General features: G+C 38.0%; 2 protein-coding genes across 2 annotated transcripts in view; both read right to left on the reverse strand.

Moving 5' to 3' along the window:
- Positions 1-1,978: 1,978 nt before the first annotated feature.
- On the reverse strand, positions 1,979-9,412 carry LOC149830322 (adenylosuccinate synthetase, chloroplastic-like). Its single transcript, XM_090015424.1, has 5 exons — positions 9,161-9,412; positions 5,923-6,381; positions 3,345-4,037; positions 2,938-3,249; positions 1,979-2,417 (listed from the first exon to the last, which is right to left on the reverse strand). Exons 1-5 carry the CDS (start codon positions 9,284-9,286, stop codon positions 2,247-2,249), a joined length of 1,761 nt encoding a protein of 586 aa, XP_089871550.1. The 5' UTR covers positions 9,287-9,412; the 3' UTR covers positions 1,979-2,246.
- A 1,382-nt stretch (positions 9,413-10,794) lies between these two features.
- The window catches only part of LOC149830323 (uncharacterized), a 69,142-nt gene continuing 54,130 nt past the window's right edge, over positions 10,795-25,806 (reverse strand). The window contains exons 10-11 of the mRNA XM_090016440.1: positions 12,870-12,929; positions 10,795-11,172 (exon numbers count right to left, since the gene is read on the reverse strand). Of these exons, the coding sequence (XP_089872566.1) occupies positions 11,065-11,172; positions 12,870-12,929 (168 nt within the window). The 3' untranslated portion in view covers positions 10,795-11,064. The remainder of the gene's footprint in view (positions 11,173-12,869; positions 12,930-25,806) is intronic.

Raw genomic sequence — 25,806 nt, forward strand, 5'->3', positions numbered from 1 at the left:
TGTTTTTTGAAGGAACTAATATATTAATCATACTATTATAAAAAGGATGCAAGCGGTGATGAGATATCACCAGCTACAAGCATAGAGCCAGGAAGAAAGGGAGTTGTTGTAGATAGAAGACAGCGTCAAGCGTCACCAAGAATGCTAGGTTCATATGTAGAACATGATTCTTCTGTCATCCTGACAAGCAGCAGGAACCACAAAAGGCAATGACAAAAGAACAAACTGAAGAGAGGCTGAACCCATAGCTGACAAGAAGAAATTTGCGCTACTTCCAAACTGATATGAAGGCAAAGACAATGTCTTGGAAGATCAGACAGCAGACAACTAGCCGTGTCAGTGTAAAACTCTGAAGGCTTACCTCTCAACCCCAGGGAGTCGCCAAGCTTTGGCTAACGCAGGGAGTGATGCCCATGAGATTGGAACCTAGACTACCCATCAAATGATCTAGGCCCCATCCCACTACACCAAACCTCTTGGGTCTCTTCCAAACAATACTTGATGCTGGGAATTCCTCAGCTTCTCTCCGATGGTGCTCTGACAATGGGCACCCAAACAGAGCATGAGTCACTTTATTCCTAGAACCAAATTCAAACTATTGGGGTTTAGTTTTTAGCTTCAAACACTATGGTGCTGTCCTTGATCATCCATCAACCTTTCCTGATGTAAAAGGAAAATAGAATATATATATATATATATATATATATATATATATATATATATATATATATATATATATATATATATATATATATATATATATATTGCAGCAATGAAACAATTAAGATGATTTTGTTTTTGGGGACGAAGTAAAATCTTATTTTTTCAGTAAGCACTAAGCAAAATCATCTACCACTAACACCATTGCCTGTCATTTCTAGCAGTAACATACCAGCTCCATATACAACACTGACAATGTTGGTCATAATCATTCTCCACCACAGGTCCACTCACACGGTTTGGGTAATTTGTGATGGTCTCTCGTCTCCCCAACATCTCACAATGTATTTCCCGTGGGTAACACCTATGCAATAATGCCAAAATGAGCAGCTAGTGGCATTTGCACATACCCACTTATGAATCAAAGGAGATTCTTTTGGTCGCTACTTGGATTCAAAAGCTAATCTTTAAAAAAAGTGACGGTTTGGTTGACTTTTGACTCTTTTTATAGATGGGGAGGGGGCTTGTTGACCTTTGGAAACTCCTTTATAATTGACAAAGTAAAAAAAAAACTAAATTCTTAGTGTCAAGGATCATTACAACTAAAAGGAAAGAATAAGGCTAACTTCATCAAGTCAGCAAAACTTGAAATGAGGTTGACTTCCATCCATATTACTCAATACACAAGGTATTCTTTATGGAGTGTGGGGCTTGCGGTTCATAAGACCAATGTTCAACGACACCAAAAGCCCAAAGGACCTCTATAGAAGAGAAGCTAGAAGTGGGCAGTGAAGGATCAAGAGTAGGCAACTAGCGTTGAGTGATCCTCTACACTCAGCTACAAGAGCTTGACAAAACAAGCGAGTTGGTAAACTCTGAGTTGACCTTCCAAACAACATAGTAAAAGAGTGACAACGAGACTTCAAAGTGCAGAACAAGACTGTCCATATCACCATCTAATGAGTAGAAAGAAAGCGCGAGACGGAATCCAATGAAGAACAAGCTGGGGGATTCCGCAATCCAGATTAACAAGAAAAAGTTGGATATTCTATTATTGAGAAAGATGGAGCTTCCTCAATTATCCTGTTTATCAGGATATATTACCTGGGTTTTGCTGACGAACAAGGGGCAAGTCCATAATGGGTACAATTTCATTTCAGGCTGTCTTACACCCTAGCAGGTTTCCCCATCATATTAAAAAGGGACAAAACAAACAAAAGAATGGCAACAATCATTAACTACCACATCCAATTCCTTCTAACCTCTACACAGCAAAGCAACTTCACTATCCTGTATAAAACTGTGAGAAAAATTTAACTTCAATAGAATCGAAAGGAAACTTGTGAACAAATAAACACTACAGAGTAATAAGATTCAAGTGATCATCAGATCGCCCACGAGTTGCTCTTCAAAACTTTGTTAAAGTTTACACGGCTACAAAAAACTATATCAGCTTATCAACTGCTGTTGTGCATAAAGCAATTCCAGCTATTAACACTTGAACAGTTACAGAACCATGATAGCACAATCACTTGATAAATATTTATCAGCCTCAAGAAATACAATGTTTCAGCTCACCAAATAACTTATTTGAATATTAGAGCATCGCGACCTGGTCCTACACCAATGTAATGAATTGGTACCCCAACAAGCTCCTCTATCCTTCTTACATACTGCTTAGCAGCAGGAGGAAGTTCCTCAAAACTTCTTGCAGAAGATATATCGTTCTGCCATCCAGGTAAAGTTTCATACTCAACCTGAGCAAGATGACATTTGAAGCAATGAGAAATTAGAATCTTGGAAACTATTCATCATTTTTTTCCAAGAAAACAAGACAAGGAACATGGAACAGCATAGGAACTATCAGCTGATAGATAGATGACAGTCGGATATCTCTATAAGCCAACACTAATCTACCAAGATGAAATAGGTGAAGAAGTTCTAGTCATCAGATTCAGGAACTCTGACAAGTGAAGGGCCATAAAAATCTACGGATTTTGCTTAATGGCCAAAAGGATGTGAATGGGAAAGTAAAAAACTCAAGTTACGTAGGATGAGTTAAGAATCACTGAATCAATGAGATTGACTACTACCAACTAAAGATAAAGAAAAGCTCCTACACTGTAAGTAGCTGGAAAGTATCATTACTTTTAGAAGAAAAAAAGACAAAAAATAATCAACACAGAAAGTACAAAAAGTACACAATCTCATGTAAGATTAAGACCATGGGAGCTAGTTACAGTCATAGGCAAATTTTAATGACGACCAATGGCATACCTGTAATTGCTCAAGCGTTCTTAGGTCTGTAGGAAATGAATCAAGCACTTTGCCACTAATTTCCCTATAAGAGACTCCCATTTTAATCTCCGGAAGACCAGACAAGATATCTAGCTTAGTGAGGTTCAAAGATGAGAATCCATTAATCTGGCAACAATATTTTAAAGCAACGATATCAAGCCAGCCACAACGCCGGGGGCGACCAGTAGTCGTGCCATATTCCATCCCTGCTTCTCTAAGAGCATCACCAGTTTTGCCTAAAAGCTCAGTTGGGAAAGGACCTGAACCAACTCTTGTAGTGTATGCCTTTACCTGAACGAAAAAGACCAGGTGATAAGACAAAATTATTATGTGGATAATAAAGTCAAGAAAAGAAAATACAGATAGACAGTGAATGGGACACTCACTACTCCAATAAGATCACCCAAACGTCTCGGGGCAATCCCCAGTCCCGTGCAAATTCCACCAGCTGATGGGCTGGAAGAAGTCACGAACGGATAAGTTCCAAAATCGATATCCAACATGGTAGCCTGGCCACCTTCAACTAATATCTTCTTGTTCTGTGCTATAGATTCATTCATTACGTACACAGTATCAGCGATGAAAGGTTTTAACCGCTCAGCAAATTTCTTATATTGCTCAACCTCATCTTGGAGCATATCAGGATTATATGTGAATCCTTTGAATCGTGATGCAGCATCAGACAGAAGAATATCAAGCTTCTCAGCAAAAAGATCCATATGCCTCAAGTCACACACTCTTATGCCATTGCGAATAGCCTTGCTTGAATAACAGGGCCCAATCCCCTTCTTTGTTGTCCCAATGAAGGACTTGGCAAGTTCCTCTTCTCTAAGGCCATCAACAACTTGATGAAAGTCAAATAATAAATGTGCCCTATCAGAGACCAGTATTCTTCCCTCACAAGAAACTCCATTCGACTCTAGCCCATCAATTTCCTTAAAAAGTCCAGGTAGATGCACAACAACTCCATTTCCAATTACACAGAGTGTGTCCTTATTCAGGATTCCTGAAGGAACGAGATGAAGGGCAAACTTTTTCCCCTCATCACTGTAGATGGTATGGCCTGCATTTGCTCCTCCCTGACATCAAGAGACAGGAAAATTCTTACCCAGGCATCACTAGCTATGAGAAAAAAGAAAAGATACCACAAATCTATCAACCTAAATTACATTATCCTTGCAGAAAAATAAAGGAGTGCCTAGTATATAAAAATGCAAGAACATTTGGCACAAACAAGACATGTATCAGCATGTGAAAGACCATTAATGATCAATCCATTAAGTAAAAACAGCATCACTTGCAGTTTAATCATGACGGGTAGAAATATCTCGAAACATCATTTTGTTTTCTTTTTTCTTCCTGAAGGAAAAACAAAAGTGTATTAATCAAGAAAACCCAGCCACGAGCAGTCACCAGGCAGAGCAAGGTACAATGCTAATTTCTAAGAACTACAAGCACCATTTGTAATGTATGATTAAAGATAGCATTTAATTTATTAAGAAAACGTTATGTTGACAGGTTCATTGAAAGCCAAAGGCTAAATAATGAAATGCTCATCTGAAATGCTATGCATTTGTTTATATGGTAAAGGACCGAACACAAATAGGGATTGTAACAACAAATGTTTCTCCTTTTGAACTTATTGCCTAAACTTAACAGCCTAAAGTAGGCATCAACGATTGTACACTGATCCATACAGCAGAATTTCTCTGATTTTGACATTGTAGGTCATGGAACCTTTGCAAGGTGAAGGCTGACAAAGTTCCAGCAGCTAACTTGGTTCAAATACTCCACCTCTCATGCATTTTAAGTATCAGACAATGTTCAAAAAATGTCACGGGAAAGTGATTCAAAGCAGAACAAGAAATTCTTTTGATAACAGCTCATCATCAAACCAATCTCATTGTGACCATTAGAAAGCCCAATATGGACATGAGACTGGAACCGATCAACCAAACTTGCTCCAGAGGAAATATAGTAACCCTTTTCAAATGGATAAAGCATCTTATGCACTTCCATGGTTCAAAGGATTTGTAGTTCTATCTATTACTTAGTCATTTGTAGTTGGAAATTCACCCTTGAATCTAACCAAAACAAGAGATTTCAGACAGCTCAAGTAGCAGGCTCTGCCGAACAATTTTTTTGCAAACTTCAAGCAGTCTTGATATTTGCCCCCAATTACCCGAGCTATCGATCTATATCTCACAGATACTGTTCGCTTTTGTCAAGAAGATAATACACTTTGTAGCAACCACTATCGAAAACCACCACCTAATCACAATTGCACTTCTCCAGCTACAGCCTGATGAATTGACAATAAAATTTCAATCTTGATACTGCTCATCTACTCAGTTGCGAGCATGCATTCGGCCTCAACAACACCGCATCTTTTCAGAATCCCATTCTCCATGATTCCACGTGGGGCTGCAATCATATAAATGATCGTTGTTTTGCCCAGCACAACACTGTGGGAGGTCCACATATCAAGGAAAGGTATTGAGCAGTCCTGTTTTATTTGGATCAACATCACAGGGATGAACTGCATAAGCTCGCAATCTAAAGCACGATTGCTTTGACACCCAATCATAAGATAAAAGCATACAACAGTTTCCTACTTACCAAATCATCAATACCACTCCAAAGTCCAAACCACATTAACAAGGGGAAAACCAAAAATTTCAAACATCACGAAAAATCATTAACACCATGCATTTTAACAATCAAACGATTCAATCGTAATAAATAGCATGCAACGGATTCCTACTTACCAAACCACCAATTCCACTAAAAACTCACAAACCCAAAACTTAAAACCCCATCAATGATCATCGCCACCATTCGTTTTATCAATCAGAGGGAATCACAATCCAATAATCACGAATTTCATGAGAAATACCCAACAAAGCTAATTTCATACAAACGCACATACAGAGTCAGACAGAGAGAGAGGCTCAAGAGTTGTACTTGGCAACGAGCGACGATATCGAATCGGCCGGCGAGGACGTCGACGAGCTTTCCCTTGCCCTCATCGCCCCACTGGCAACCGAGGACGGCCGAAACCTGGCTCAGCGACCCCAAGCGGTCGACCCCCGGCACGGCCCGCTCGGTCAGCCCCGCCGGCGAGGAGGACGACGGAACCACAGCGCTCGCAGAGCATTCCAGAGGCTTCCAGAAGCTTCTGGAACGAGGGTTCCCCCCGAGGGTCACTCTGGTGGCGAAGCCTCTGCTGCTGAGCGAGGGGAGGAACGAGGAAGAGAAGGGACGATTAGGGTTAGGATTATATTTCAGAGAGTAGGAGGAAGGAGATGAAGCAAACGCCATGGTGATGGTGACTACCGAGAGAGAGAGAGAGAGAATAAGTAGCAGCAGGAGCAGGTCAGTTCCGGAAATTATCGAGAAGATGAAGAGTGATTTTGGAAAATACTATAGTCCCTTCGAATATGGGCAGCAAGAAGATTCCTGGGATACGGAGCACAACCATTTTTCAGTCTGGAAAAAAATTCATTTAAGGGCCAACCGTTCATCATAATTTCAAAAAATAAAATTTATTTTTTGAAAATTTATATATATGAGTTACAATTTTGGTTTGAAAACTGGCAAATAGTGACCTAAATAGTGAGCTCAGGATAACCTTTTAGGGCCCGTTTGCATGTCACGGAAAATGGGTCATTTCCGCAAAAACGTGCATTTCCACGGGGCCTACAGTGACAAAACAAACTGAGGCTCCTCTTTCCGCGGCCCCAGATTCAACGCTGGTCCCCCCTTTCCGCAGAAAACGTTTCCATGTGAGGGTCCGATTCTCTTTCCACGGACGAGGAAACCTGTGTCATGCAAACGCACCCTTAACATCATGGGATAATGACCTAACGTTAACCTTTAACATCATGGGCAACGAGATTCTTTTCATTTTCTATACTGATAAGACTAGCGGCACTATTGTGTTTGGTTGCGATTGGAAAAAATATGACAAACATGAATAATTTACTTTTGATTGGAAATCTCAAGCACCATGTAAGTTGTTGCTTGAGAAAATCAAACATCATGTAAATTATCACCTGAAAAAATTCAAGCGCTTTGATGAAAAAAATCAAGTGTCATGATTTAGTCTAAAGTGCTTAATTTTTTAGACAACAAAAAAAGCAAAACTATTAAAAAAACTAAATTAGTCGTGTTTGTTATATTTTATAGTTTGCAATCAGCTATAGTGTTGGGGTTAATGTTTACTACCTTAGTGGGTAAGAAACCCTTTAGTGAAAAAATATAATATTTTCATATTTTCAATTGTTTTGCACATCTGACCTTCCAAATGTGATCTGCGTATCAAGTTTTGTAGAAAATGATATTTAAATTATGTTTTTCTAAAGTGTATGTCAAATTTTACAGGGGTTGAAAAATCATCAACCTACAATATACTAAATTTAAAAAAAAAAACAGAAGTTAATTTCTACTATTTTGACTATGTTGAACTCATGTATGAGGCCAGATTTTGTTAAAACAACCTCCCTTATGGGTTCTAATTAAGGGTTCCTTACCAACCAACTGAGGCTCTGCTCATATGGTAGGAGCAGCTAGTGCGCGTCACTTTGTGTTGAGACATTGCAAGTTGAAATACCAAAGGTATCGTTGTATAACTATACAACTGGTAGGGGTCTGATGTTTAGGTGACCAAATGCCAAAGTTAATGGTCAGCATCAAGAGTAGGCCTCTGTTGGGTAGTTTTAAAAAAGAATAGAGAGATACTGCAATTTTTGAAATATTAAGAAATATCAGCTTTTGAGATTAGAGATAAAAGTTTGGTCTCAAATGAAATTTTCTTTTTTAGCTTTTTTCTAAAGCATTAATAACAGGGAGAAAGCCACCTAAACATCAAACCGTTCATCATTTTATAATTAGGTAAGAATATCATGCTCCAGGAAAGACAAAAAGTTCTCATAATTGATAATTGCGTTGCCATTCATGCGGTTGCAGTAGCACTTTTTCCAAAGTTGCTACCGTTTCTTCCTCCCAATTCACTGACCATTTCTTTAAAGAACAGCTCAGGTCAGGGCTACCCAATGGAAAGTCCATAGGGACGGCAGTAGACCTGGAAAAAATGGGGCTCCTCCCCGCCTAACTTTGTTTGGACCCGGGATAGAGGTGAGGATGAAGGTTAAAATTAAAAACCGTGTGAAATGAAGATAAGGACAGAGTGCCTCCCGAAACAGTTAAATTTTTTTTTGTAAAGCCCAGTCCTAGCCCAGCCCTGATTCCATATGAAATTGATTTTTATCCATTTTTTTAGCCCAGTCCTAGCCCAGCCCTGACTTGACTGCAGCAAATAGTTTGATTTGTCCATATGAAATAGATTTTTATTAATAATTGTAGCCATTTTTTATTTTATCTCAAAAAAAAAAAATCAGGGGCGCTGCCCCCGAACCCCCGACTATCCCACCAAATTTTTTTTTTTGCTACATCCCTGTTTGCCCCCCCCCCCCTCCCTCACATGAATCCTAGCTACGCCACTGGGTAAGGATAGACATACTCTTTCCCCTGCCCCCACCTTATTTGAACCGGAGACGGAGGACATGAAGCGGGGATGGAGGTTAAAATCAAAACACGTGCAGAAATAAAAGCGGGGACAGAGGGCACAATTTTGAGATGGGGCGGGGGTGAAGACCTTGTCCCCCGCCCCGGTCCACTGACATCCCTAGAAGTCCCTCAATGCCATTCATCGGATTAGATGAATGGCCTAAACACCACCCTTTGAATACTTACCATTTAGATGGGTCCCACAAATTTGAATGTAGGGCGTGTAAATTGGACAGTTGAAACCAAAAAAAAAGGGTCTCAAAATTAAGGCTCCATGAGAACTTGTTGGGTGGTTTTCTTTTTCTTTTCTTTTTATTTTTCTCATGATCGTCCCTTATCTTTTGTATATTTCAAAAAACACATGATTTTGTGCAAGTTGCAACAAGATAATGGCCACCTTGAGTTTTGAAGTATGCATAAAAAATAGTTTCATTTATATACAATTCATCAATAAAATTACTGTGCAATCTATTTAGGGCTGTCAGTATGTCGGCCATCTGACCTATCAGGGTACACCTGAATCTGCCCAAATAACTTTCACTAAGTTTGAGTTTGGTTTATGTTGTCTCGAGAAAATGAAATCCCAAACCCAACCTACATAATTTAAAAAGTATTTTAATTTGCTTCAAAATGCATATAAAATACTTGAGCTAAACGAGTCCGGCAGGCCAGTTATCCGGCAAAAATCAAATCTCAAACCTGGCCCACATATTGCCCAGTTTGGGTTAGGATTGATGAGGGTCAGTATTTTTATACTCATATCCGGTTGATCAGGTTTGGGTCAGGTCAAATACCTGACCCAACCCCGAATCATTGACAGCCCTAGTTCAATTATTTCCCCTTGTAAAATGGAAATCAGCCTTTTATTGGACTTCTAATGTTTATATCTAAAGATGAAGCGACAAAATACCACTCTGCCCGGGGATGTCATACGAATTGGATTTGCATTACACCAAACCCGACTCCAATTAGTTGGAATTGGTAAAACAAGTCCATTCCGATATCCTCTAAAAAATAGTCCAATCCGATATTAGTATTCAAATTTGGACGTGATTTGAGTTTTTAAGGCTGAATGTGATGGATATCCAAATCCAAATCTACATAAAAAAATTCAGAATGCAACTCCAAATCTGATTAGCCAATATCCAATTTGGTCGAATCCACTAAAGACTGAATCTGAACCAAATCTGAACTGTTTACATCTCGAAGCGCTGCCTTTAACTGGTGAGCTCAGTAAGGGCTTGGGTGTGGGTGATTCGAGTTGAGACCTCAGAGGGGGTTGGGCCCATTAAATGACCAGCTTCTAGGCTAGGGATCCTTCATTAAAAAAAAACACAGAAATCAATCGTTTATATTTAGTTTTTACAATTCTTTCAATAGAAACGAGACCATGATTGTGGAGATATTGAAAAAAATGTGGGGGCAATTGACTGTTGATTTCATTAAGACAACATTTCCCTTATAGAATAAGTAATCAAAGCTTGAATAATGTTCCTGTATTGCCATTATACAGCATTGCTAAGTTCATGCATGATCTACAACAGCATTTTTTTCCTTTTTCTGCATAATGAGAAACTACCGTTATTGTTAAAAAAAACACTACGGGTTGAAAGACGATTCCCATTAGTTGAAGTAGCAAGGTAGTTTGACCCAACAATCCAGCCAATTGTCTTCAACATGCTTGAGCAGATCATGCTTATTACCAAGTTGGCTCTCTGGTTCATCTCAATGGGAATTACCTTAAAATTAGTCCTAATTTATCAGCACATGCAATATCATTGACAACCAAAACCACATGATGAAGCTGCCTTCATGAATCTTGAGCATCTCTTACAGCTTTAATTGCAATCAAACAAGACAAATCATGAATTAGCAGAGGGCAAGATACCTTAGCGGTGATGGTAGAGCATGCCAAACACTGTTGATCTTATAACGCCTAGCTGGGTCAGGGAATAGTCCAGCGGGGTCGAATTCGGGCACTTACCGTTAAAGATGGTGCAACTCTACCAGTCTAGCTATCAAATTTGGCCTGTCTTACAATTCAAACCGGTGATGTGCTGTTATGGTCTATTCAGAACCAGAAGCTATGGGGTATTAGAAGTGCTTGTGTCACGAATTTTATAACCCAACAAGAACAAGGGCTTAGAGACCAAGGTGGAGCACCATCTCAACTGACTGTACCCAGTCACTCTAAGCCCTCAGAACCTGCAACTTACGAGTGTACTGATAGAAGAAAAAAGTGAAAAATAGAACCAAAACACACAAGCATTGCATGTAACGAGTTCTACTTGCAGATGAATTAGATCCATGTGTTCTCATTGAAACCAAGTACAACTCACTAAATTCCAACATGAGCACAAACAGAATGAATACGTGCAAGAATGGGAGACTCACTGTTCAGTCATTTTTGAAGATGCCCATTTCTTCAACAAAGAAATATATAGGAGGTTCACGTGGAACGGGATGGCTTGCAGGCAACCCATACTGAAACACGTTATCATAATACATTACCTCCCATAATCTCTAGAACAATATATCTTAGCCACTCTGGATGATTCTGTTCTCTGTTAAGTACTCAACAAACTCATCGATCAGATACGGCCAGGCGCCCTCAGCATCATAATTGGATAGCATGGGGTCAACCATCTGCATGTTTGATGAGCATATGTTAACCAAGGAAGTTCTAATGCATCTGGCCCAAGGTCAAATCTAAATTATTACCATTAAATTTGCCAACAGGAAGTTGGTCTTGATTATCAAAAGGCAAAAAATGCAATATCTTAACCAACAAGGGGCCCTTGGGTTCAATTCCTCTGATTGTGGATTACAAACAAAAAGAGAAAGGAGAGGACAACAGAAACTCTTGCAGTGGTTATTAGGAATCCAACTTGAAACATGTATATGGAATCGTGGATTCAAGTATTATCTTTGCTGGAAGAGAAAAGAAGCAAAATGTGTGTTACATAAAATATCGCTTCTTGCATTTTCCTGAGCACCACATCCAATTGGATGGTCTTGAAGAACTCAGACCAAATGAAGTCAAGTTACCAGAATCCCAAGAAGTTTCATCAAGTCTTTACATTTTTTAGGTACCCGAGAAAAGAAAGCAGAAAAAAGAAGCATACCTAGTATCTCATAGCAGACTGAACTGCCAAAGAATTCAGAAACTTGTTGACATATTGAATGGAAATGATAGCAATGAGTAATCACGTGCATTGATTAATTGTTCAAAATAGAAAAAGTTCAAGTGGTTTCGCAAGATGTTAATGTCAGTGATACGTCAGAACTGACATGAGCCATCTGTTCACTGATGCAATTGTAAAAAGTGCATAGCAGGTGGTTCACATGCATGCACACATGCAAGTGCATCCATATTAGGAAGAATGCATGCCGATACATTTTCAGTACGTGTAGTACACCATCAACATACATGAAAAAGCTAGAATTATGGGAACATGCACATATATGTGCAGATGAGCATGTCTTCCCATCTTTAAGTGCAATCTGTGATGCCAATTGACAAAGTTTATGTGATCCCAGCAGAAATGATCAATCTGTAAAATCTGTTACATAAAGATCAGAACAGAGACTCGGCTCTACATCAGCACTTGGTCACTTAGCAAGACTTGGAATTTGGTTGGATCCAAGACAACTTTGTTAACGGTTCAACCAAATCACAAGTAGAACTAAGCCAATCAGGAATAGTCTAAGTCAACTTAGTCTTAACAATCAACTTTCCAGTAAAACACCATGCAAGAATACTGGACTTGGAACTGATCCCACTAACAAGCTGAACCTCGACTTCCTATACTGTGAGAACTTAAACAATGTTGGACAAAAACCCCAGGTTCTAGGTTTATCATTGTCAGTGAGTAATTATAAGTTCAACAATCTGGTTGAGTTTAAAGTCTTGGTAACATGTCAACACAAAGGACTGAACTCATATTAATAAAAATAGTAAAAAAACGTGCTGAACTGAAGGAATGGCAAAGTATAAAAACACAAAGAAATAGGCAATGGAATCACCAATTCAAGCAGACTTGGTCAAATAACTTTGGACTTCTCAGGCTCAACAAGGCTTGGCCAAATAGAACCAAGAGTTGGCATGAGCTTAAGAGTCATCTTATCAGTGAGGATTAATTTATTTTATTACAAATTCCAGCATTCAAGAGTGAGTCCATTAGCAACTCAACAAAAAGTTTTGTTGGTTAAAAATTGCAACTGTAGAAGTTGCCAAACTACATTTGCTACTCAACAAGCCAGCACTAAAGTCAAAACCAGCACCCAAGTTTTAAATTAAAAAAAAAATAGTTACAAAGTTAAGCAACTTGGTTAAATTTTACCTTCGCAAACTCCAAAAGCTGAGACCAGGTGTCCCTTGAGATAGCTTTATTGTGCTTTGCCTAAGATGAACACAAATCAATCAAAATAAGTCTCACTATTCCAATGGTTAGAATGTGAAATAATCCAAAAGTTTACTGCTATTAAAAATGCACGTCCTGACCAAAGAAAAACAAAAGCTGAGGCTCTTTTATGATAGTTATACTTTACAGCAAATAAAAAATTTCTCCCCAATATGTTGCACTGAACCACCACTGACACAATTTGACTTTTCTGTGGTTATGGATCCTTGGCTTGAATACAAGACTAAAAGAAAATACAGCCAACAGCTGGAGGAAGCTAATTCAAAGCACAACCATGCTGTCAAGCATTGTAACATATGCATGAACGAAGTGATAGACAGCATGCAGGTCTAATTCAATTCAGATTAATATGGTCCGGATCTAGGGCTGTCCCACAGGAATCCACAGGCAGACCTGGATGGGGTCAGGATCTCTAATAAGGTAAGTCCTTTTCATTTTTATGAAAATATGCACATAAAACAGACTCCATTGGTTCCTTTCCAGGTAAAGTTAGAAAGTACAGACCCAAGCCCAGAGCTGTGCGGCTATAATCCCCCTATGGTTGGAAATCTTGGTGAGCTGACTAATGACATAAGCGAGTTTTCTTGGGTTGGAGCCTTACCAAGTCAAATTTTCAGTACCACTCAGCTTTATGCTAAATGTGTCCAAGTTTCATTGTTGACTTGATTCACTCATCCAAGTCACTAGTCATTCATGTCTTGTTGGATTTTATAACGTTTTTCTTTTTTTACTTGCATATCTAGGTTAAAAAATGTCAGTCGTGAGAGGAGACACTAACACATGCTTGAATTTGTGAGAGGAGGCACTAAGGAAATGGTTGGAGTTCAGGGTAGCACCAAATGCTGAGGTCATGCATGGTTAATCAGGGATTGAGGGACGGTCAAACATTGAACATGTGAGGCCAAACAGGTAGAGCCTCAGATATGTGATGATGCCAAAGTGGAGATGATGACCGGAAAAAGTCTCTCTCTCTCTCTCTCTCTCTCTCTCTCTCTCTCTCTCTCTCTCTCTCTCTCTCTCTCTCTCTCTCTATATATATATATATATATATATATATATATATATATATATATATATATATATATATATATATATATATATATATAGGGAAACTGGAATATGTTTACCAACAAAATATGTTTGATGGTATGAATCAATCATATGTTTTTTTGCAAATCTAACCCTGCAGATGCATTCGGCGTAGTCCATTTGCTAGGAATGACTATTGGATCATCGTAATAGGATCAAGAAATGTGATTTTTTATGCTTGAATATTTATGAAAATTCTAAGTTGTTGATTTTCAACCCTTAAAAGATCCTTATTATACACCATAATTGGATGATCTAAGAGTCTTTCTGTAAAACCAAGTGTCTAGATCACATCCGTACAGTGAAATTTTCGAAAAAAAGTTAAAAAAAAAACTATGAAAACCTTAGTTCATACCAGTAAACATATTTGGTTGGTAAACATATTTCAGTTACCTTATATATAGAGAGCCCTTGTCCCTCTTTTCTTTTTGTTTCCCTTTTCCTCACCAGCAACTCAATCCGTCCCCTTTTAGTTTTTTCTTTTTCTTTCACCCCTTCTCTTCAATCATTAGGCCTCTTTTCTGGAAATTTTACAATCGGTTTAAGATCTTATTAGTGCATGATGCATTTTATGATCTTACTAATTTATATCTTGACATAGTTATAGTGTCGACAAGTAAATTACAATGTATTATTCTTTTAAAAATGAAGTTTAAATTTCGAACATGATATTTAACAACTTTTCATTCTTTTATTATGTATAACAATTAACCTATTTATTTTTAATATTGTAAATTATTTAACCACCTTTTATAAATAAAATAGAAAATTGCGATTCACCCGAGTCACCAAGCTAAACCCCACCATAGTCACTGAGTCGAATTTAACCGATCTGAAACCGAGGTCCAAGATCGCCACCCATGGACCCAATCATCAGATCAGATTCCAGAGTCCAGACAAAAGTTAATCCGAGTTGGATCTGGGGTCAGGAATGATCAAAGCAAGTATGGATCCACAAGGGTGGAACCCAACCTGTCTCCATCCAGTAATCAGACCCAATATAGTCCCGGTCTAAATTTGTCAAGTCAGACTTCTCTCCAGATCCAACGTACTTCAATGATATCAAGAAGAGACGGAAAAAATTATGTAAACAGGAATCAAAAGATTAAAATATTACAACTGAAAGACAGATTGCAGCTGAAGAAACACATAAAAGTATCTAATTCTACAAGATGAGCTGCTTTCTCATCATAAATTATTATTTCAAAACATCACTAAATAGAAGCTAAATATGAATCCAATTCTTGATTCTGAAACATAAATTCATTATTAAGATGCACCTTGAATGTTACCTTGATTATTAATTAGTATTAGATAATCGTTGTACCATCAATCATGATACGTTTGTATGGTGCTGGTGCAAGGCTTTGGGATCTACTTCATATGTTGTTTAGCTTAGTTTGTCCCATCTTTTCTACAACTAATTCAACAACTTTCTGTTAAAATGTATATGTTATATATATACTGTTACATATATATACATATTAGTTAGAAATAAAAAACAGAAAAATAATATATACAATATATATATACTAGTTAAATAGTATGATACATACTAACTAGTATATATATATATATACATTTTTACACTCTCCCTCAAACTTACGGTGAGATCACCAAAAGTTTGCTAAGAAGGAAAAGAAATTGCGGTAAAGAAAGAGCTTTGGAGAAGAAATTTGTGATTTGATATCAAATGATACATATGGCAAATCAATAGTCTCCTTCAAGTGCTTTTTCTGAACATAACAGCAGTCCATCTCGATATGCTTGGTTCGTTCGTGGATTATATGATTATTACGCTCTTGTTGTCACAACACAACTTTAAAAGTTCTGAAACAACAAATCATATCTTTAAACAAGGACCGCAACCACCCGACCTCAGTTGTGGTCTTAGTCATTGCTCTATATTCAACTTTCGTGGAGAATAACGATACCTTCTGTTGCTTTTTAAACATCCAGGATACAGGAGAATCACCTAAGAACACACAAAAACCAATAGTTGAGTGTAGGTTATTGGGATTTTCTCCCCAATCGAAATCAGTATAAGCAATAAGATTTAAAGACAAGGAAGAATGGAAAAGCCCTTTTAATATAGTAATTTTATGTATCGAACTATCCGCAATAAGGTACTCATGTGAACAGAAGTTTGTGCATACTGAAATTGACTTGCAATATGTACGGCATGCGCAATATCTAGTCGAGTGATGAACAAGTTAATGATCCAATAAATTGTTTGTATGGTGGTGGATCATGTACTAGAATCCCATCTTCAACTCTCATATTGGCATTAACAACTTCTGGTGTGCCAGCATGCTTGTCATCTGTGATTCCCAAGCGTGCAACAATATCAGCTGCAAATTTCATCTGAGACCAAATGTATCCTCTTGACGAATAGGCTACTTCAATACTTAAGAAATATCAAAAAACCAAGTTCGGTCAATTATCAAAAGTTTCTTTAAGCATAAACTTGGTTTCTTCAACCCCTTTTTTATCACTCCCAGATTATATCAACATATAGGAGTATTATCTGGAAGAAAATGAGTTCCTCCAAAGATGTTCACCGAATCACCAAAGTGAATACTCAAAAGAGTTCCACCAAAATACCAAAAATGAACATACAAAACCACAAATAGGCTCACACACAAAACCCACCAAAGGTGGCCAACACAAGAATAACAAATAATATTTTATTGAAGTTAAACCATGCAAAAAGCATTAAATTTGGGAGGGGGTTTTATCCCTTTATATACACAAGCAATGGGGTCTCCAAATAGACATTGGGAGAGGCGACCTTCCCAACGTCTCTTAGGTTTGACCAGTCAACATTTGTTGACTACTTTAATTCTAACCAAAAAGTAAAAATCAAACTAACCTAGTTACTAATCCTAGTTATATATATATATATATAACATTCTCCCTTAAACTTACGGTTGGATAACCGAAAGTTTGTTTAAGAGAAAGTGAAATCTAAGAGCAGTGAGAGGTTTGGTGAAGAAATCCGCCAACTGATATTCGTAAGCAACATATGAAAGATCAATAGTGCCTTGTACATAGTCCTTTCGTACATAGTGACAGTCCATCTCAATATGCTTGGTACGCTCATGAAAGGTCCGGTTGCTAGCGATGTAGATAGAACTTTTGTTGTCGCAGCACATTCATGATGATCCTTTAATTTGAACGCCCATATCTGCCAACAATCTTCTTAGCCAAATCACCTCCACAATGGTTGTAGTTATGGCTCGGTATTCGGTTTCAGTCGATGAGAGAGAGACCTTCTACTGCTTCTTGAAAGAACTCCTAAAAGAATCAAGGAGTCGGTGTGAGAGAGAGAGAGAGGGGAGAGAGAGAGAAGAGAGAACTCGATATTTGGGAATCGGCTACCACTTTTTCTTAGCAGCTGCAGTAATGCTACATTACTCTTAATAGGGTTATAATAACCTTACAAGGACAAAAATACCCCTCATTAGTAACACATGTTACATTAGAATACAAATGAAACAAAACACGTGATTGGATATGGATCATTTATCGGATCCATATGCAATCCATACTCCATATTCTAATACCCTCCCTCAACTTGTGCATGGGGTTGAACCATGTGCAACTTGTTCTTCAGATACCAGAAGCGGTGACTTGTGAGACCTTTTGTAAATATATCGGCAACTTGGTCTTCTGAAGGCACATAAACTGGTTCAATCTCTTTGTCGGCTATCTTTTGTCTGATGAAGTGTTGATCAATCTCAATATGCTTAGTCCAACTGTGATGAATAGGATTGAATGCAATTTGTATAGCACTTCTATTATCACACATAAGTGTTGAGTTTGAAATATCCTCTCCCATCTCTGTAAGTAGATGCCTAATCCAAGTCACTTCTGCTGTGGCAGCTGCCATAGATCTATACTCTGCCTCTGTGCTAGATCCTGCCACAGCCTTATGTTTTCTGTTACTCCATGAGACAAGATTTCTCCCAATGAAAACACAGTATCCTGAAACAGACCTCCGCTCATCTGGATCCCCTGCCCAGTCTGCATCTGTATAGGCCAGTATGTCATGTTTTGGTGTCTTCCATGAAGATTGGATATATGTGAGTCCATCACCCACCGTTCCTTTTAGGTAGCGAAGGATGCGTTTGACAGCATCCATGTGACCAGTCTTTGGTTCATGCATAAATTGAGATACTTGATTAACAGAATATACAATGTCTGGTCTAGTAAAGGTAAGGTATTGTAGCATACCCACTAAACTGCGATACTTTACTGCATCAGGATATAACTCACCATCACAAATATTGAGCCGCTGGTTGACAACACTGGGTGTGAGTAGAGGTTTACAATCTGTCATTCCTGCTTTAGCCAGAAGATCAAGAGTATATTTATGTTGAGTTAATGACATTTTTTCATCTTGTCTGTCTACCTCTACACCAAGAAAATATCTCAACTCCCCAAGGTCTTTCATTTTGAATCACATACTCAGCAAAACTTTAATTCGCTGAATGTGGTCTGGAGCATTACCAGTGATAACAATATCATCAACATATATGAGTAAGAAAACCATAGTGGTACCGTCCCTATATATAAACAGAGAATGGTCAAGTTGGGAACGAAAGAAACCATGTTTCTAGATTTCTAAGGAAAAGCTTTCAAACCATGACCTAGTAGCTTGCTTCAATCCATACAAAGCTCTGGTTAATTTGCACACATATTCTTTTGGGTCTCACTCTGCATAACCTTGAGGCTGCTTCATGTAGACTTCTTCCTTTAAGTCCCCTGAAGGAATGCATTCTTAACATCAAGCTGACTAAGGATCCAGCCATGTTCAATCGCCAAGCCAAGTATAATGCGAATAGTTCTCATTTTTACCATTGGGCTGAATGTCTCATCATAATCCTGACCATACTCTTGAGTGAAACCCTTGACTACAAGACGCGCCTTGTACCGTTTAATGCTACCATCCGGTTTATATTTAATTTTATAAACCCATTTGGAACCAACAACATTTTTATCTGGAGGGCTGTCAACTATCTCCCATGTTTGACACTCATGAAGTGTCTCGATCTCCTCATTCATCGCTTCAATCCATTTGTTGGATTGGATAGCTTGATGAAAACCAAGAGGTTCATCATGTTTTTCAATCTGGGATAGAAAAATCTGAAAATCCATAGAAAAGTTGTCATAACTAACCCATTTTTCAATAGGATGCCTTATCCTGCCTGATCTTCTTGGTGCTTCTCTGTTATTAGATAATGCAATGTGTTCTTCAGCAGGTACATTCGTTTGCTCTCTAGGTCTCCTGGTATACACATTACCTTTGTATCTCAGACACTCTGCTTGTGATGTATCATCTGAAACTGTCTCACCATGTATGTTTTCAGGAGTCAAAATAGTATGCTCAGCAGCATGTGAAATAAGTTCAGCACTAAGCCATGGGTCATACCAATTAGCAACTGCACCAATATGTTCACGATTGACGTCTGCTTCTTTTCCCAGAAAACTATTTTCATCAAAAACATTTCTGGAAATTATAATCTTCTTATTGGCAGGATCATAACATTTGTAACCCTTGTGTTCATCTGCATAACCTACAAATTGGCATATAGAGGCTTTGTCCTGAAATTTAGTCCTCATGAATTTGTCAATATGTACATAACATGTGCATCCAAAAACTCGTAACTCATTATAATCAGGATGTGCATCAAAGAGAACATAATAGGGAGATTGATTTTCAAGAATAGGCATAGGAAGACGGTTTATCACATAAGTGGCAGTGTGAAAAGCTTCAGTCCAAAGTGCAATGGGTAAATTACTCCCATGCATCATACTCATTGCACTTTCCACAATATGTCTGTGTTTACGTTCAGCAATTCCATTTTGTTGTGGAGTGTACGGGCAAGAAACTCTACGATGCATCCCATTATCTTGGAGAAAATCTAAAAATTCTTTGGAGGAATACTCACCACCTCCATCACATTGGAGAATTTGGATATTTTGAGAATTGATTTTTAACATAGGCATGAAAATGACGGAAAATGGAAAAAACTTCTGATTTATGTTTCATAAAGAATATCTAGGTAAAACGAGAGAAACTGTCAATAAAAGATACATAATATTTACTTCCAGAAGAGGAGGGATTAGGGGTTGGGCCCCAAACATCTGAACATATTATCTCAAAAGGCATGGAAGCTCTTTTATTTATTTGATGAAAAGGGAGTACATGACTTTTGCAGACTTGACAACTGGGACATATTTTATCCTTCAATGAGGGTGAAACAGACTCTGAAAGAAAACCATTGGACACTAACTTTTCAATAAAGACTTGACTACAATGACCAAGACGAGAATGCCAGAGATCTGACTTATTACATTTGGATGTACTTAGGACGCTTTTAGAGATGAGATCGGACTTGGGCTTAAGGACACTGGAGGCTGGATCTTCATTAAAGACATACATGTCTCAACGTCGCTCTCCTTTAGCGAACATCTCCTTCGTTTGAAGATCCTTGACAAAGACAGAAATAGAAGTAAATTCCACAGAAGAATTGGTAGAATCAACAAGTTTAGAAACATATATAATATTTTTCTTTATGTTTGGTGCATGAACAACATCAGATAAAGGGATAGATTACTCAGACAAAGGAATGAGGACATTGCCTATGTTTGAAATAGGGTGGTGAGTCCCATCTCCAGTTACAATATTAGATTTACCAAAATAGGGAGTCAAAGTAGAGAACTTACCTGCATTGCCAGTGACATGGGTTGCTGCTCCAGAGTCAACATACCATATTCCATCATCATGCTGCTTCAGATTCAAGTTGGCCATAGCAGATAGTAAAAGATCCTTAGCATCATCACTGACCCGAAATGTACCTGCAGTTCCTGATATACCAACATTTCTATTGTTTTGCATTCTATTCCGATTTTGTGGGTTGAACCAGCAGTTGGCCTTGATATGACCTTGTTTGTTACACTGATAGCATGTGGGAATATTCTTTGAAAAACTGACATTGGAAGTTGGTGTAGGTAGTAACCCGCGTCCACCCTGGATTGGATTTCTCTTGCCTCTGCCACGTCCTCCTCGTGCACGATCAGCTATCACCCCTGTGGCAAGGACCTCATGCGTAGATGATTGTCCTGTTGAAGCTTCAGACATGCTTTTCAGTGTCATCTCATACTGAAAAAGTTTGGCGCGTAATTCCTCAAAAGAAAGCAACGTAGGCAAGCATAATAAGGATGTAACAAGAACATGATATTCTGATCCCAGGGCATTCAGTGTTTGTTGCACCTTTTCTTTATCTGAGACTGGACATCCAACCATGGCTAATTGATCTGTGATGCTTTTGACTTGATTTAAGAATTCAACAATGCTCATTCCACCCTTTCTTAACATCTGAAATTCGCGTTTAAGAAACAACACTTTAGCCTCTGATATTTGAGAATAGGTCTGAGCTAAAGACCCCCACAAAACTTTAGATGTGCAATCATCAGGAATGGAAATCAAGACTTCTTGTGACAACGTGGAAGTAATGTATGCGACGAGTGCCTGATCACGCTTCATCCAGATAACAAATGCAGGGTCGCGAATGGTATTCGGCAATCCTCCATCCTCTTTGGCTTCGGTGATGATAAATTCTGGAGGCATTGGAGTCTACCCATCTAAGTGGCCTGAAAGATCTTGACTCCGAATAAAAGGGGCAATTTGCCTTTTCCAAGTCAAGTAGTTGTTGGTAGTTAACTTTTCTGAAACTAACTGCCCCAGGAAACTGGAAGAGAGACCTGAATTACCCGAAGAATCTATTGATAGACTGTTTGACAGCGGAAAGAAACTGGTGGCTGGGACAGAAAATAAAGGACTGACAAAGAATTAAAACAAAGACAAAATAAGTAGGTGTGTCAGACAAATTTGAGGGCTGAAAAGAACTGATAGTAGATCTGAAAATATTTTCAGATCTGCGACAGACAGATTTGAGGGCTGAAAAGAATTGATAGTAGATCTGAAAATAAGTAGGTAGACAAATTGATTACTAAAGGTTGTGACAAAAACAGAATAGCAGATCTGAAGGGATTTCAGATCTGTGAGGAATAGAAGAAAGACAGAATAATAAATCTGAATTTATTTCAGATTTATTTCAGCAGAAACACGATAATAATTTCAGCTCTGTCACAACTTTCAGATTTGCGACAGAGAGAGAAAGACACGATAACAAATCTGTAGCTATTTCAGCAGGGAAATAGGGCACCTTTTACAGCAGAAAAGGAGATCTGTTGTTCACGTAGATCAGGCACGTGACGCAGAGGAGGTGGGGCAGCTTCAGCTATTTCAGCAGGAAAATGGGGCACCTTTTACAGCAGAAAAAGAGTTATGCTGTACCTTTTTGCATATGGGGCACCTTTTACCAGGGGTAGCTTTTTCAGCAGGAAACTAGTACCTTTTTGTAGTAGGACCAGATGAAGTACTTGGGCAACCTTTTTCAGCAGGAAACTGCAGATCGGGCACGTGATCTGCTGTTCACGCAGAGGAGACTGGGATACCTTTTGCAGTAGGACCAAATGAAGTGCTTTTGCAGTAGCTGTTGCTGTTCACGTAACCTGGGACCTGTTGCTCTGATACCATGAAAGAACTCCTAAAAGAATCAAGGAGTCGGTGTGAGAGAGAGAGAGAGGGGAGAGAGAGAGAAGAGAGAACTCGATATTTGGGAATCGGCTACCACTTTTTCTTAGCAACTGCAGTAATGCTACATTACTCTTAATAGGGTTACAATAACCTTACAAGGACAAAAATGCCCCTCATTAGTAACACATGTTACATTAGAATACAAATGAAACAAAACACGTGATTGGATATGGATCATTTATCGGATCCATATCCAATCCATACTCCATATTCTAATACTTCTTACATCGCCACGAGATCAACGAGTCACCTAAGAAAATACAAAAACCCGTGGTTGAGTATCGGTTATTGGGATCACCTCCCCAGTCAGCATCAGTATAAGCAGCTAAATCTAAAGATGAAGAAGCAGATAAAAAAAGGTCTCGATAAATGGAAGACTTAATATATCTAATAATGCGTAAACCCACTCTCATATGAACAAAGGTCGGAGCATGATGAAACTGGTTGGCTATGTGAACTGCATGCGCTATGTCAAGTCTCGTAATTGAAAGATAAGACAGTGCCTCGATAAGTTGTCTGTATGGTGTCGAATTTTCAACCATCATCAATTCTCATTTTGATATACACCCATCAACAACCTATATGTTTCTTTCTTGAGGGAATATCTTAGATATTCCAAGTATTTGCTTTTTCTAAGGCATCTAACCCTACATTCATGGCTTCTACCTATTCAGAATGTTCTTTTGCTTGAGCATAGGTTGAGGGTTCTATGTATGAATGTATTAATGCAATCTATGTTTGGTACTTGGGTAAAAATGACTTGTAAGATACAAATTTCCCACGAGATTTTGATACTCTAGATGACCTTCTAGTTTGTATTTCTATAGGGTTTTCATTATCAATATATTTTCAAGGGCACATGGATATTCAGAATCACTACGCTCGAAATATTGGATACAACTTTGATTCTTGTGAAGTTTTTCTTCTCTATTCTAATTATCACAAGATTGTTCTATACTTACTATATCATTTCTAACTTTTGGATCTTCATCAAGATCAACATCACAATTGTCATACTTTGGAATTAGATCCAATAAGAAAGAATACTTTGTTATTTCCTTAGATTTTTCAACTTCAATCAACCTTTTTTTCTGAAGAAAGACACATTTCTTGAAACATATAAATTTTTATTTTTGAAATCAAAGCATCTATAGCCTTTTGATTATTCGCATAACCCAAAAGAACATAGGGAATAGCACGGGGAGAAAGCTTATCATTCTGATCAGTAAAAACAAAAGTCAACTACACGACCTAACATGGCCTTTCCCGTAGGAACATCCACAATAGAGCCAGTGTGCTTGACAAGATCTCCTTTAATAGCGATATCACTACCAAAGACAACAATACCTACAATCTCATTCTTGAGATTCAACGCTATTCTTTTCACACCATCAGAGGGAAGACGCCTCTTGCGTGCGCTCTAATCGCATTGGTGCTAGGAGGTCTGTCAAGCAAGTGACGCCTGCTCCACGATGACTTGAGAGCCTTCGAAACTTTGACTTAACTTAACAAGGACTTTGGAACTGGACTCCACAGCTCCGCCTTGATGGATTCATTTACCCCCAAAGACTCTTAATCTAGCATAATCAGGAATTAGTTTGAAAAGTTTTTCAATTGGTGATAGATTTTTTAAAGAAGCAGATGACATTCTGTTAATGAGATAAATTGCAGTTAATGTGGCCTAAGCCCAAAAATCTTTAGGTACTTGGTTTGCAATAAGTAAAGTTTTTGTGGTTTCTATGATATGCCTATGTTTTCTTTTAACTAAATCATTCTATTATAGAGTGTAAGGACAAGATTTTTGATGTATGATATCGTTTAAATCTAGGTAATCATTAAATTCCTTTGATAAAAATTCTCCCCTTGAATCAGTGCATAAGATAGAGACATTATTTTTAAATTTATTTTTTATTAAATTGTAAAATATTTGAAAATATGAAAATACTTCATATTTGTGTTTAAGGAAATAAATTCAAGTATGTCTAGTAAAGTCATCAACAAAGATTACATAGTATGCAAACGCGCGCTTAGATACAACAGGTATTGGGCCTCAAACATCCGAATGTATTAACTCAATTGATCGTGTAGAAATAAATGTTCTTTCTCGAAATGGCAATCTCTTCATTTTGCCAAGAATACAATCTTTACATGTAAAATTTTCATAATTACAAAAGTTTTTCATCTTTGGAAAATATTGAATTTTGGATACATTAAGATGGCTAAGTTTGCCACAAATCCAAATCCACTTTCTGAACATTATAACAAAAGGTATTCTTGGGTATTTCTAAAAAATCCCTGTATTATAAACTTTCTTCTCTATGGCCTTCTCCAATAAGCTTCCTTGACTAGCGATCCTACACTCGACAACCAATAGAGGAGAAGGAAACATTACACCCATGGTCAGATAATTAAGAAACAGATAAAATATTTAAATTTAATTTAGCAATATATCTAATTTTTTGAATAGAAAACCTTTTTGAATTTTGAAAAATATTTTCGAAATTCCCTATTCTTTTTATCTCAAGAGATGTGAGATGTTTCATCAGCAGTTAACACATTTGACCCACTTGAGTTATGACATTCGGATAAGATATCACAATTTGGTGTCATGTGAAATGAGGCACATGAGTCAAGAAGCCAAAGACTTTTATCGGGATTAGTGATGCCAAAAGGAAGAGACTGCAGCTCCAGTTAATGAAGCTCCTTTGAGTAAAGGTTGAAGGGCCTCTACTAGTTGAGTCAAAGACATGTTCTAGTAATGAAACAACAAGTGCACAAATACAATGCCACAAAGTGGCAACAAAGGTCACATACACACGAGAACACAAGCCTTTAATAGGCCAAATACAAAGAGACACCAAGGGCCAACACAAACTCTCAAAAGAGAGCAAAAGCACAAGTAAAATAATAAAAGATTTATTGCAATATTCTTTACAAGCATTAATAATACAAGAGAGGGAGTGACCATGCATAAAGGCTTGGACCATCCCCCAAGCTGCAACAGTCAGTTGTCAGCTGTCAGAATCAAAGGAAAAATAAAAAACAAAAAAACTGAAAATAGAAATTGGACGGACTCCTATTACAATATGAAATGACTGA

The sequence above is a fragment of the Nuphar pumila genome, chromosome 8, assembly GCF_984573655.1.
Source record: "Nuphar pumila chromosome 8, dmNupPumi1.hap1.1, whole genome shotgun sequence".
In the NCBI taxonomy this organism is placed as follows: Eukaryota; Viridiplantae; Streptophyta; class Magnoliopsida; order Nymphaeales; family Nymphaeaceae; genus Nuphar; species Nuphar pumila.

Bases quoted from the DNA above. Each gene is read 5' to 3' on its own strand.
- LOC149830322 (XM_090015424.1), bottom strand. From the start codon at position 9,286: ATGAGTATAAAAATACTGACCCTCATCAATCCTAACCCAAACTGGGCA. The intron at 6,382-9,160 runs GCATTTTGAAGC...AAGGGACTATAG, and splicing joins TTAGCTCAAGTATTTTATAT to TATTTTCCAAAATCACTCTT. The intron at 3,250-3,344 runs GTGAGTGTCCCA...TTTTTCGTTCAG, and splicing joins TGGGTGATCTTATTGGAGTA to GTAAAGGCATACACTACAAG.